At 39.4% G+C, this 14284-nt stretch overlaps 1 protein-coding gene across 1 annotated transcript in view; it reads left to right on the forward strand.

Moving 5' to 3' along the window:
- Nucleotides 1–14284, forward strand: part of LOC123312563 (sodium-coupled monocarboxylate transporter 1-like) — a 383426-nt gene that overhangs the window by 267007 nt on the left and 102135 nt on the right. The window contains exon 5 of the mRNA XM_044897058.1: nucleotides 8383–8537. Within this exon, the coding sequence (XP_044752993.1) occupies nucleotides 8383–8537 (155 nt within the window). The remainder of the gene's footprint in view (nucleotides 1–8382; nucleotides 8538–14284) is intronic.

Raw genomic sequence — 14284 nt, forward strand, 5'->3', positions numbered from 1 at the left:
GTGAAACTATACAACAGCCTCCCTAATAATATTCGTGAAATAAAAGATTTCGAAACCTTCAAAAGGAAAATATTCAATTTTTTAATGGATTCGGAACCATATTCTGTGACCGAATTTTTGTTGATTGGGAGCAGTTTGTAGAGTTTACATTCTGTTTTCATTGTCATTTATGTATATTTTTTGACTTGTTTGTGTTTCATTCTTGTAATGATTTAACAAAATGAATGAATTTTGTTATTGTTATTGTTATTAAGGAAAACCATCAAATCACCCGATGGAGGTCTGTAGACACACAATATGCAATAAACTAACCCGCCGGTCCTAACCTTGATTTCACATAGCTCGCAGTGTAATTCCACTGAGAATTTATCAACATTTAAAGTGTGAAATTCAAACATAGATTTAACATACAATACACATCCACCATGCTCATGTTTAGGTCTACAATAACAAGCAGCGATGGGGTAGCAAGAAAAGGTCATGAAAGCGATCCTCTCCGATGAAAACCAATGTTCCACTACACTGACGAAATCAGGATTGGTCGAACCCAAAAAAAAGTCCAAATTTTTCAGTTTGTTGGCTATGCTTTGGGCATTCACTTGAAGAATTCTTAATTTGTTGACAGTATTGCAGAGATTCTTTCTTGAGGAAATCTCATCATTCTTTTTTTTTGTCATTCGTATGACGGGCTCGTCGAAAAAAATATATATACAAGACAAAGATTATAGAGTACAAAGATAGGAAACGAAGCGACTAGAGTGATGTGAGCGCCATCTGTGTTTCAAATGTGTTTTTAAGGCCCTAAAGCTGCGTTTACATTAGCGAAATTTCCCTCGCGAAATAATTGCGCGAGGAAATTTCGCCTAGTGTAGACGGCTCCCTCACCGCGAGGAATTGCGGGGCGAGGGCCCTCGCTGCGAGCCACAGGTCTGTCGGTTTTTGTCCGCGCATCAAAGGGTTTCGCTCATCGAATTTCGCATAGTGTAAACGTGGTCCACAATCTTCGTACTGACTGCGAAACAAAAACTGAAGTCGGCTCGCACCACTCGCGAAAGATTTCGCTCTTAATTGCGCTTTGTTTTGGGAACTGCGAAATTTCACTCGATGAGAGTAATTGATGCCCGAGTTATTTTCGCGAGGAAATTTCGCTAATGTAAACGCAGCTTTAGACTGGTTGAAATTTTAAGTCGAAGGAACATATGAAATTTTGCGAGATGTCAGAGTTATATGTCAATTTTGATCAAACAGGTTTTGAATGTTTTGATTTTCGTATCCATAGACAACCTTGTAACGCCTTTTGTTTTTCGAGCCCGTTCCAGTTGCTGATCTTGGCGAAAATTTCAGAATATCGTTCGAAAATTATTGTATGGTGAAGAACTGTGGATCAAATAAAACTAATTTTACTAAGGAAAATGGGAATGTAAGTATTAACTGGTAACATGTGACTCGGTCATTCATTGATTTTTATTTTCAGTGCTACGAAGTGGATAAAATTTTCAGGGCGTAAAGGCCTGCAAACATTACTGACTACACCATGTGCAATGAACATTTTACTGCAAGTCGATTGAGAACTGTTCATCCACGTGAATTGTTGTATGCAGGTGGCATCTATAATTACTTGAAGGGCTCATGTAGGGGAAATTATGACTTTTTCACGTCTATTCAAAGATTCTCAATTGCCTTCAATATATTCAGAAATGCAAAAGTTTTATGGATTTCGATTTGGGAATCGGGTGACTGTCAAATTGTTGTTCGGAAACTCAAAGTTTTATGAAACCTTATATTGTGTCATGAAGAGACCATACCATTAAGAAATCATGAAAAAGCATGAAGAAATTATACTGACGGGCTTGAATACAAGGCTTGTATACCTCTGTAAGGTTTTTTTCAATTGTGGTTCTGAAAATTTTGTAAATAATATTGTAACGTTTTCTTCGCTTGATCAAAACGTCCAACTTATTAAAATTATTTATTTACACTTAATACACTTATAACTCACAAACTAACTATTACACTACTATTTATTTGCACTCTTGTTTATTTCCACTAGTCGCTTGCACTGTAACTGTACTTGTACTTGCCTACCTGCTCCTCTGCTGGGCTTATATAGGCGCCGGAAACATTCAGGTACCTTCGCGGTTATTCGAGAACCTCGCGACCGCTCTGGTTCTCGAAAGGTCCGACCGCAAGGGCCGGACTGGTTACACTGTCCCCTCCTTAAGCCTGTTCTGTCCCAGAACAGATTTAGTGAATTTCTCCGAGGACCTTGGCGAAACTTGCACCCATCACCATTCCTACAGTAGCCATTCTGATGGAAGTAGCACTCCACAGTTTTTCCAGGCTCCCTGGCCTGCTTTGGGTTGAAACTGCACACCAGGATCCGTATACCAGTCCCCTGAAATACCACCTCCAGCATGCTTCGCACAACTCGCCAATTTAGCTGGTCCAATCCACAACCGAGCTTGGGAACAGCTAATTTCCTAACTCCAAAGCATTGAAGGTCTTCTTTCAAGCTATGCAGTGCCGTCCATAGATTCTGATAGGTTGGCTTCTGATAGGAATGTTGCTTGGTGACTAGGTAATAAATGAACCGACCTTCAGCCTTCAATTTCAAAGCTTGTCCGATTATTGGCTGCTGTCGCAATAGTTCTTCCTGACGTCCAAATTTATTTCTGAATACTCTTGCTATTCCTTTGCTCATACGAAAGTCCTTTGCTACACAATGAGCGAGAGAGTATTCCTCAGACACGGTAAAGAGATCTTGATGTACTTCCTGTGTAACACCGAACCGTGCAACACGTGTCTCACCATAGCAATCCATAAACTTCTGGTAATCGCTGCTACCTTGCATCGGGGCTTCCACAAGACGTACTTCTTCTCTGTCCTGCGCGTACGGGGCTAATCGGTTGAAATGGACAACCTTTGGTTTTCCTCTGGGGAGCTTCCTTATCCGGTAAACTACATCATTTATCCTCTTGATTATTTCATACGGTCCCTCCCACTGTCTCTGCAGCTTTGGTGAAAAACCTTTCCTCCTTTGTGGATTATGTAGCCACACCAGATCTCCAGTGGTGAATCCACCTTCAATAGCCTTGATGTCGTAGCGCATTTTCATTCGGTCACTTGCTTGCTGCATTTGATTGCGTACCTTGTCATGAATGTAATCCAGCTTGTTCCTTAATTTACTAACGTAGTCCTCCCCAGCTACGTCTTCTCCAGGCTTACATCCAAACCCTAAGTCGCAAGGCAGCCTTATTTCTCGGCGGAACATTATACTGGATGGAGTTTCCTTGGTAGATTCTTGAACCGAAGATCTATATGCCATGGTGAAAAGATGTAAATATTCATCCCAATCCCGCTGGTGATCAGAAACTACTTTGGCTAGATGTTTTCCCATGGTCCGATTCATTCGTTCGACCATGCCGTCTGATTGTGGATGAAGAGGTGTAGTCCTTGTTTTGTGAATCCCCAATTTGCTGCATACTTCTTGGAATAACTTCGATTCAAAATTTCGGCCTTGATCACAATGCAGCTCCAGAGGTATTCCAAATCTGCAGAAGAATTCTCTCACCAATTTATCAGCTACCGTACTTGCCTCTTGATTAGGAATACCGTAGGCTTCCACCCATTTCGTGAAATAGTCCATCGCTACCAAAATGTACTTGTTTCCATGGTCTGTTTCGGGAAAGGGGCCAGCGATGTCGATAGCTACTCGTTCCATGGGAGATCTGACGTTATATTGCTTCATTGGTGCTTTTCCTCTACCATAAGGTCCGTTAGCAGCAGCGCAAACCTTGCATCTTCTACACCAATCTTTAACGTCCCTCTTACAATTTGGCTAATAAAATCGCTGCCTGACTTTTTCCAATGTCTTGGTTATCCCGAAATGTCCATCTGAAGTTCCGTTATGTAGTCTGGTCAGAATGTCTGTCACACGGCTCTTCGGCACAATCAACTGAAGTCTCTGCTCAGTTCCATCTTCATTTTCCCAACAACGTTTCAGAAGACCTCCATCAATCTTCAGCGTTTCCCATTGTGCCCAATACGACTTTATATTCTGGCTCAGTCTGGATACTTCTTCCCAAGTAGGTCGTCTACCGCTCTTCTTCCAACTCAGGATTACTTTCAAGTCGTTATCTTCCTCTTGTGCTCTTTGAATTTCCTCAGGTAGCCAGTCGTCTTCGATAACGGTGGTCCGCCTTAAATCGATCTTTTCTTCCAGACGCGAACAATGGCTGCAATTCTCGAGACAAGGTCTTCTTGACAACGCGTCTGCATTTCGATGGCTTGTCCCCGCTCTGTGTTCAGTGTCAAAGTCATACTCTTGCAGCCTCTCAATCCATCTAGCCACTTGTCCTTCCGGGTTCTTAAAACTCAGGAGCCATTTCAAAGCAGCATGGTCCTTTCTTAGTAAGAATTTCCTTCCGTACAAATATTTGTAGAAATGTTCTACGGACTTGATGACTGCTGAAAGTTCTCTCCTGGTCACGCAATAATTCCGTTCTGGTTTGGACAACACCTTGCTGAAGTACCCGATGACTCTTTCCTGTCCATCCTGGACTTGCGATAGGACGCCGCCAATGGCTGTATTACTGGCGTCGGTGTCGAGCACAAATTTACCATCAGCCCTTGCGTAACTCAGAACTGGAGCTGAACAGAGCCTTTTTCAATCGTTCGAAGGCTTCAGTGCAATCATCGGACCATATGTACTCCTGTCCATCTTCCGTCAATTTCGTCAGCGGCTTGGCAACGTTGGCAAAACCAGATACAAATCTTCTATAATAAGTGCAAAGGCCTAAGAAACTCCGCAACTCACTCTTGTCTTTCGGTATAGGCCATTCCTGCACTGCCTTGATCTTATCCGGATCAACCTTGACACCTTTACGTGAAACAACGTGTCCTAAATATTTCACTTCTGTTCGAAACAGATTACATTTTTTAGGACTTAGCTTTAGGTTGGCATCACGAAGTCGCTGGAAACCTCGGATAGGTTGCGTAAGTGATCTTGGAATGATTTTCCCAATACTATCACATCATCCAGATACACCAGACAAGTTTTCCAGGAGAGCCCTCTCAATATTGTCTCCATCAGACGTTCAAATGTGGCAGGAGCATTGCATAGACCGAAAGGCATAACTTTAAACTGCCACAGACCCGTTCCAATACTGAAGGCAGTCTTTTCTTTGTCTTTTGGATCCAAGCCAACCTGCCAATATCCACTCTTCAGATCCAAGGTGGAAAACCAACGTGATCCCGAGAGTGTATCCAGGGTATCATCAATTCTCGGTAAGGGATAGCTGTCCTTTTTCGTGGCCTGATTGAGCTGCCTATAGTCTACGCAGAATCTAGTAGTTCCATCCTTCTTCTTCACTAATACTACGGGCGAAGTCTAGGGGCTATCTGACGGTTCGATTACACCTTCTCTCGCCATGTCTTCAATAATCCTTTCAGCTTCTTCTCTTTTTGCCAGAGGAAGACGTCTAGGATGCTGTCGGATAGGTTGTGCATCACCAGTATTGATTTTATGCTGCACAACATCAGTCTTCCCTGCTTTTCCGTCCGTAGCAAAAACGTCGGAGAACGTTTGAACCAATTTTCTCACTTCGAGTAGTTGGTATCGGTCGAGCTCTTGACATTTTGAAGTGAGGAGGGACACCAGTTCTTCAGAATTGCTTTGCGATTTTGAGACTTCTGCACTACTTATCCCACCCGAAATATGGTACACAGGTACACCACGTCCAATCAAGGTATCCTTCTTCAGGGTGACTGGAAACATGTTCTTATTTAGCAATCGGATGGGAATGCTGTCTCTTACCCTTACCAAGGTCTTCCTAAGTAATAGTCCTTTAGCTAAGGTTGTATCGTCAGAGGGCTCAATTACTCTCACGCAGCCACTCCTCGTTGCATCGTCACATCTACCAGTCACTATGCCTTCAGTTCGCCCTGGCAACGTGATGTCCTCGGTCAGTTGAATCCTATATATCTTGTCCTCCACATCATTGAATGGAATCTCTTCACTTCCTAGCCGAAGTACATCACTCTTCATATCCAATTGGCATCCAAGCTTCTTAACAAGGTCCAATCCCAGAATAACTTCTTCCGTGATTCCAGCTACCAGAACTTCGTGGCTAACTTTTGTGTTTCCCAATTCAATGGTGGAGATGATCGATCCATAAGTCGGTATTTCTTGTCCAGACGCAGTTCGAAGTTTGATCCTAAAGGTGGCATTCGGATCCTAGCGACCGCGACGCGCGACCGCGACTCAGCGACCAAGCTGCCATGGTCGCCTGTCGCGGCCGCGACCACTGGCATTCGGATCCTCGCGACCGAGACTTGCGACACGTAGCTGAGGCCCGCGTCCCTGTTTATTGCATTTGAAGATTATCTGATTTTGACAGCTTGTTGTCTACATAATTTACTACGGGATGCTTATGTAGAAAATAAGTTCCGTATTACAAAAATTTATCAGCCTTCAGAAAACATGTAACCAATGTCACAAAGAGGTGGCTTTGCAAGTCTAGCTGCATTCGAAATTCGCGATTCTTTGAAAAACTTTTTCTCCAGTCCAGCTGGTCAAGTTTCATGGCAAGAAGATTTTATCGATAGAAGAAACTAGATTTAAATCGAATTTATGCTCCAAATATTCCAAAAACATTCAGATTATGTTGTCCATAAATGTTTCTGGTAATTGAATCTATCAATATCTCGTCCTCTTGCGGAGAAAACGAAGTCATTTTTATACGCTTTTCTCTTCGGTCGCGAGACAGCACTGCTCCTGTGGCGACCAGGTCGCGAGACCAAAGTCACTCGACAGCCACGCCCACTGGTCGCCTGTCGCGGTCGCTAGGATCCGTCGGGGCTCCATATGAATACGTACAAGCAGTACGTCGTCTGTCGCGGGTGGTGGTCGCAGGTCGCGGTCGCGCGTCGCGGTCGCTAGGATCCGAATGCCACCTTAACTGGGCGAATCTTGAATCCTTCAGCAATTTCTGGACGCACAATAGTTTTGGTCGAGCCAGTGTCTACCAGTATTTTCACATTTCCGTCATTTATCTTTCCGGGGATAACTATGCTTGATAAATCCTTAGACATTATTCCTCGGATTATCACTTCGGGGGCATTTTTGGCTTGGGTCGATTTATGCCCCTTATCACCGACCCTTTTTAGTTTCCCTGCTGTGACTCTTTTTCCAATTCTGGACAGTTTCGCTTGAAATGCCCACTTTTGTTGCAGTTCCAGCACACAGTATCCTTTTTTCTAGTTTGCGATATTCTGCGGATTTCTTCTCTGACAATGTCCTCAATAGATCGGTCTGATTCTTGGACTTGTCTCTTATAACTCACAAACTAACTATTACACTACTATTTATTTGCACTCTTGTTTATTTCCACTAGTCGCTTGCACTGTATCTGTACTTGTACTTGCCTACCTGCTCCTCCGCTGGGCTTATATAGGCGCCGGAAACATTCAGGTACCTTCGCGGTTATTCGAGAACCTCGCGACCGCTCTGGTTCTCGAAAGGTCCGACCGCAAGGGCCGGACTCGTTACAATATGAAAGTAACGGAAATGTGTATCCTATGACGGTAAATTGAATATTGGTTCATATCAATTTCTGATATAAATTGTGAAAATTCAACTCAGTTTATTAATTCGAAAAGTTTTCACTGAAAAAACACCTTTCACGTAACTATAGCAGATAACCATGTACTCTTGTATCCTAGTCAAAGCTCTATTCGTTGTCCATAATTTCAAATTTTCGTAAATTTTTTATAGATTGCAAATAAAAATTTATCACATCCAACAGCGTGTTTCATTGATACCAATCGATTCCAAACAATGTTCAGATGAAAACTAACATCCTGATCACAAAACAAAACCATCCTTTTGTTTTGTCGCTCAGGATGTTTGTTTTCTGGTCCCAACAAGGTCAATATTGAAATTCAATGCAAGGAATAGAATTCGAATTTCGCGCCCCTCAATTATAAAACAGAAAACTGTTATTAAACAGTTTTTCTGTATCGATGATACGTTTTCAGCGCCATCTCATTGTCACGCGTGTTTTCACTGGCCAAAATGTAGTCGGTTTTTAGTACTAGCGATATGAGGGCGTTTCCTATCTTTCTACTCTATAATCTTTGTATATAAGATATAACGGTTTTCTTCAAAAATATTTCGGTGGTCAGGTCTTATTATGCAAGTATCGGTGAAGAAATTTCCTTTTGTGGCGGAGCGAAAATCTGCCTCGTCACAATGTCAATCATTCTTGAATGGACTATAGCTCCCAAGATGTTTCACAGAAACTTATGACAACATAATAATATAATTGTATTATCATAATTCTTTGAACGACCCAAGTATCGTCATCAACTCATATTTTTAAGGGTGGCTTGAAAGCAGTTGTTTGGACAGACACTATTCAGACTGTTGTAATGTTTGGTGCCTTAATAGCAGTTGTGTTTATGGGAACCTACTCGGTTGGTGGTTTTTCTGAAGTATGGAAAAGGAGTAGAGATGGCGGAAGAATAGATTTCTTCAAGTGAGTAATTTTATATATTTATATATATATATATAAGAAGGTTTCTTGTGGGTATGCAGTCTGGTGATGGCTTCAATACAACTCTTTGTAATTCTCCAAGCTTTCGGCAAGGTTTATTGAATCTCTCAGGACTGAAATCATTATGAATAACAAGTTAAAATTTTAAAATAATTAGTTACTTACTAACATGAGATTCAATATAAATTGTTACAAATTATTATAAGGAACATGAAAATTTTTTTATGACAGTGACAAAATGTACAGGGTGGGCAAATTTCGATGTTTTAGCACTACAGCTTTTAAACCAGAGAAGATCAGAGGAGACAAAATCTGATACCCCATTCTCGTTCTCTTTTTCCGAGAAACTTACAATAGTAGTAGTGATTTTTGGCCACTTTCTTTTGTTTTCGAGTTATAAGCAAAAATTGGAAAAATGGCGATATCGAAATAAATTTATATCTCCGCTAATACTGATGATAGAGCTCTGAAATTGAAACATTATACAGGCACTTTTTTACGTAGAATCCAGTCGCGTGCTCGCCTCCTTTGCAGGATTTTTAATTACGAAGCTATGACCCAAAGTTTTGTTTTTTTAAACGGGAACATTAGATTTCTGTGCAATTTTTTGAATGCTTAATTTTACTGATTTCAAAAATATATAACATCATATGGTTTGTGTCAATATTAATAATAGAAAATGGTCAAATCCACTTTTTCCCAATATTTCTATGGTTTCAACTTTTGACGAGCACAAAAAATAGAGTTTCCTATAACAAAAGCAGTCTCCTTCCGGCAATGTCATTCTTTCTATTGGTAAAAGAATACCAATATTCACAAAATTTGAATCAAGATATATTTCATAAATTTTCATAATAATGAAAGGACTTATAGAAGGAGACAGAGGTAATCATACGATGCTATATTTTTCTATGCTCATCAAAAGTTGAAACCATAGAAATATTGAGAAAAAAAGTTTTTGACCATTTTCTGTTATTTATATTGATACAAACCATATGATGTTGTATATTTTTGAAATCAGTAAAAATTGAGTTTTCAAAAAATTGCACAGAAAAGTAGTGCTCCCATTTAAAAAAACATAACTTTGGGTCATAGCTTCGTAATTGAAAATCCTGCTAAAAAGGCGAGCACGCCACTGGATTCTACGTAAAAAAGTGTCTATATAATGTTTCAATTTCAGAGGTCTATCATCAGTTTTAGCGGAGATATAAATTAATTGCGATATCGCCACTTTTCCAATTTTCGCTTATAACTCGAAAACAAAAGAAAGTGGCCAAAAATGACTACTACTATTGTTAGTTTCTCAGAAAAAGAGAACGAGAATGGGGTATCAGATTTTGTGTATCTCCTCTGGTTTAAAAACTGTAGTGCTAAAACATCGAAATTTGCCCACCCTGTACATTCTTTTTTAGAAATCAATTTGGAAAATTTCGAATACTGAGTGATCTACCATTTCGGTTCAAATTAAGTATATAACTATAAATTTGTCTGCGATTATTGAAATCTGCCCTTTTATTCATGGATTCATGATTTGAATTCATATGTACCATTTCCAAGAAAATTCTCTTACTTGAATTATTCCCGGAATCTAAAATTTTTTTGTTATTATTGTTCAGTCCATGGTCTCCTCGATTAACATGTTCTGAAAATGCACATGAATTGATAGTTCCTTTTGCAGTCACTTCTAGGAGAGGTAACATGACTGCATTTCCACTAGAAATCTTTTTTACAAGAAAGTCAGAAAACTCGTCAAAAAATAATAATGGTGATACCCAGGGTGTTTTAAATATATGGCCGTGTGGATGACACTGGCCTTATGATACATATATAGGGTGACTTTTTTAAGTTAAATATTCAAATGATGGTTGGGCACACTAAATATATTAGGTAATTGAAACAAAGTACTTCAGTGTGGAATATAATCTTCTGTAAGAAGCGAGCTTCAAAGTACTTCAGTGTGGAATTTAATCTTCTGTAAGAACCGAGCGCTTTCGACAACTTGTCATCATGAAGGTTCGCTGGAAGGGTAACTATAGTTATTATAAAACAAGTATGGAAAAGTTTGATAATTACTCGTCTAGGAGTAACACTACAGGCGGCATGCGGAGAAGTCAAGTATACAAAACGAACATGAATATGCAGGACATTCAACACCAAATTAAAATAAAAAACGAAATCCATGTTCAAAAGGAACAGGTGAATATATCTGTCACTCACTGTTACGACAGCGAAATGACAACTATTTGAAGTGTGACAACTGACCACGAGCTTTGAGTATTCAACTGAATACTGAATACTTAAGGCCACGAGCCACCTCACAAACAGCAGCGGCGTAACATGATCCACAAATCGAAACCGCAAATGTGAACAAAAATACGACAAAATAACGTTACAATACGTCTAATGCAATGAAAAATCCATTCTTCTTTGAGGATCTTTAAGAAATTTTCCCGTTTTAAAATGGTCATCATGGGAAGTAGCCTCTTGAACAACGGCGTAAAAACGCGATCAAGGTTGAATTGATCTCGATATCTTCAAACCCTGATGTTGTACCCATTGCCGTGATCTTGTGTAAAATTTCTGAACTAGTGTCGGGAAAATATGAGATGTAATCTGAGAATAGATTAGCAAAAATTTGGATAAACTACACTGCGCAAAAAAAGTAACGCACATTATGGAAATCTCAAACTTATTCTACAACTGAAAATGTTCTCAATGATAATTATTTTTATCAGAATTATGCATGCATATGTTATCCACTTTCAACGGTTTTCTTCTACACAGATGTTTTTTCCCAGCAGGAATAAAAAAAGATGATATTATCAGATTTTGAATGTATTGGCTCCATTCTAAAATCAGTTGTTCTCGATCAATTTTAGTGATCAATAGTTTTTCTTTCGTTTGATTTTCTACACTCGATCGCTATGCAACGCGAAACACGCAATTGGACCAAAAGGAATGTGCCCAAGCGGTAGTTTTCCGAGAAGAAGGGTGGACATACACAAGAATTGCAGAAAGGTTTGGAGTTTCCCATACAAGTGTGTCCAGAATGTTGCAGCGATTCAGGGAGACAGGTATGAGTGTCCGAATACCAGGACAGGGTAGACCACGGGTAACAACTGCCATTCAAGAACGTTACTTGAGAGTTTCTTCGTTGAGACAACGGTTTGCAACCGCTCGCCTCCTTCACATTCAGCTTAAGCAAACTCATGAGGTGCAAATTAGCACTCAGACAATAAGAAATCGCCTCAGAGAATATGATTTAAGGCCTAGTGTCGCGGCAAGAGGCCCAGCTCTTACCCCAGCCCATCGAAGGGCGCGTTTGGATTTTGCGAGAGAGCATATCCATTGGGAAGAGACCGATTGGGAAAGAGTTCTCTTCACAGATGAGTCTAGATTCTGCCTCTACCATTGTGATCGACGTTCCCTTGTATACAGACGTCCACATGAAAGATATGCTCAGTCCAATTTCCTGAATACTACTGGTTTCAGGGCAGGATCGATTATGGTATGGGGTGGAATATCTTTGACTGCTCGCACAGACCTAGTGGTCGTTGATAATGGAGCTATGAATACTGATAAGTATATAAGGAACATTCTTGAAGAGCACGTAGTGCCATTTGCCCCATACATTGGTGAAAATTTCATTTTTATGGACGATAATGCTAGACCCCATCGTGCGCGCATCGTTCAGGAGTACTTTGAAGTCTCTCGAATGGAATGGCCAGGATCTCAATCCGATTGAGCAGGTTTGGGACAACCTCAATAGAAGGCTGAGAAGTTCAGAAAATCATCCAGCTACTCTTAATGACTTAGGAATCCAACTCGGAGAAATCTGGGAAGGATTAGATCAGAACATTTTAAGATCACTCATTTCGATTATGAACCGTCGTAATTAACGCAAGGGGTGGAAATACCAAGTATTAAATCACTTACGGCCGGTTTCATAATCAAACCTGAAGTCGCTTTAATTTTAAAGCTTCCTTTAACCCTACTAAAAATGACAGTAAAGGAAGCTTTAAGCTTAAAGTGACTTTAAATTTGATTATGAAACCGGACATAATCAGTATTTCAGTATTTTGAAAATTGTTCATTTCTCTTCTTTCACATAAGATTCGGTGAAATCCTGAATTTTTCTTCCATCTAATGTGTCTTGTTTCGTTCAAAACCTTCCCAAGAGAACATAAAAAATAAGTTATAAAGTCAATGTAGAGTTAACTTTCATTAAAATTGAGATTTTTAGAATGTGCGTTAATTTTTTAGCGCAGTGTATATAAAACAAAATATTTCCATTTTCTAACTTCGATTTCGAATCCAAAAGTAGGTTGAGCTGAGCGGCTGTATCTACATTTTTTGTAAGAAACTAACTAAGGACACAGAAACAACTAACGATCTACAGGCAATATGCGCACATTCCTCTATAGTTCAATGGTACCTCCCCTATGCTTTGCTAGGCTACGTTAGTCTCAATGTGCGGGCACGTTCAGGCTGAGCAGAAGAATAGTTTTCCCAGTATATAGTGATTGGACCAGAGAGTTACCGACATATCTTGCTTTTGGTATAGGAATACCAGATGTAATAGATATCGCGATATTGAAAAATATAACTTAAGAATTCCCGATTGAAACTTTGGAAAATGAAACCTCGAACCACAATCCCGTGGAATTGACAATTGGAGAGAAACCAAGAGAAAAACTGATGAAAGTAAGAGAATAATTTTCTGGGGAACAAATGAAAACTTAGAGAAAATATTCCTAATTCAGAAGAGAGCAATTCGAATAATTTACAAAATGAAATTTAGGGAATCATGTAGAGGAACTTTTAGATTTAGAGGAATTTTTACTGTTAATGGCCTGTATTTGTTTGAATGCCTTATATTCTTACATAAAAATAGGAGTAGTTTCATATCTGAGAATGTAAATAATTACAACACAAGAAATTTAAATATAATGTTTCCAACCCATAGATTAACATTAACTGAGAAGAGCGCTGCTTATATGAGCATCAGAGCTTTCAATAAGTTACCAAATGATATAAAACGCATAAATAACTATAAATCGTTCAGAAATAAAGTTAAGAATCTACTGATTGCATTGGAACCATACAACCTCAGGGACTATTTTGAAGCTACTGAGTGAACTAAAAATTTTTGATAAGAAATAGCTAGTATCGGTCAAGGAACCAAATCAAAGAATACTATTTCTTCAGCGACGTTTCGGCACCTTTATTGGGCCTTCTTCAGGCTATAAATAGAGAAAAACTCATAAAAAACAAAACAATATACAAATATAAATAAAATTACAATGATTAAAAATAAACATGAAAACAATAAAATGAAATAATATGAAATAACAGGTCGACAAGAACAATTAAAGATGGTCAATTATGACTAAACATCAGAATGTGAACAGACATGTGAATAAAACTACGAAAAAGCACCAAAAAAGGCTATTCCACAAACTCACCATCGGAATACAAGAAAAAATTAAAAAATTGAATCTTTCATTGAAGAAAATCGTCTGCAACATAAAATAAGCATTTAGGTATAACAAGGATCAAAATCATCGATGTACACAGAATCAACACGGTTCACACACAATGGAGATATCCGAGAGCCAACTGAACCCCAACATCACAAAAACAGCACCCACACATGACAAACACGAGAACAATTTTCAAACGTACAGTGGCGGATCCAACGTGTTTCAACGATTTCATTTTAACTTAAT

Source organism: Coccinella septempunctata, chromosome 4, assembly GCF_907165205.1.
Source record: "Coccinella septempunctata chromosome 4, icCocSept1.1, whole genome shotgun sequence".
Taxonomy (NCBI): domain Eukaryota; kingdom Metazoa; phylum Arthropoda; class Insecta; order Coleoptera; family Coccinellidae; genus Coccinella; species Coccinella septempunctata.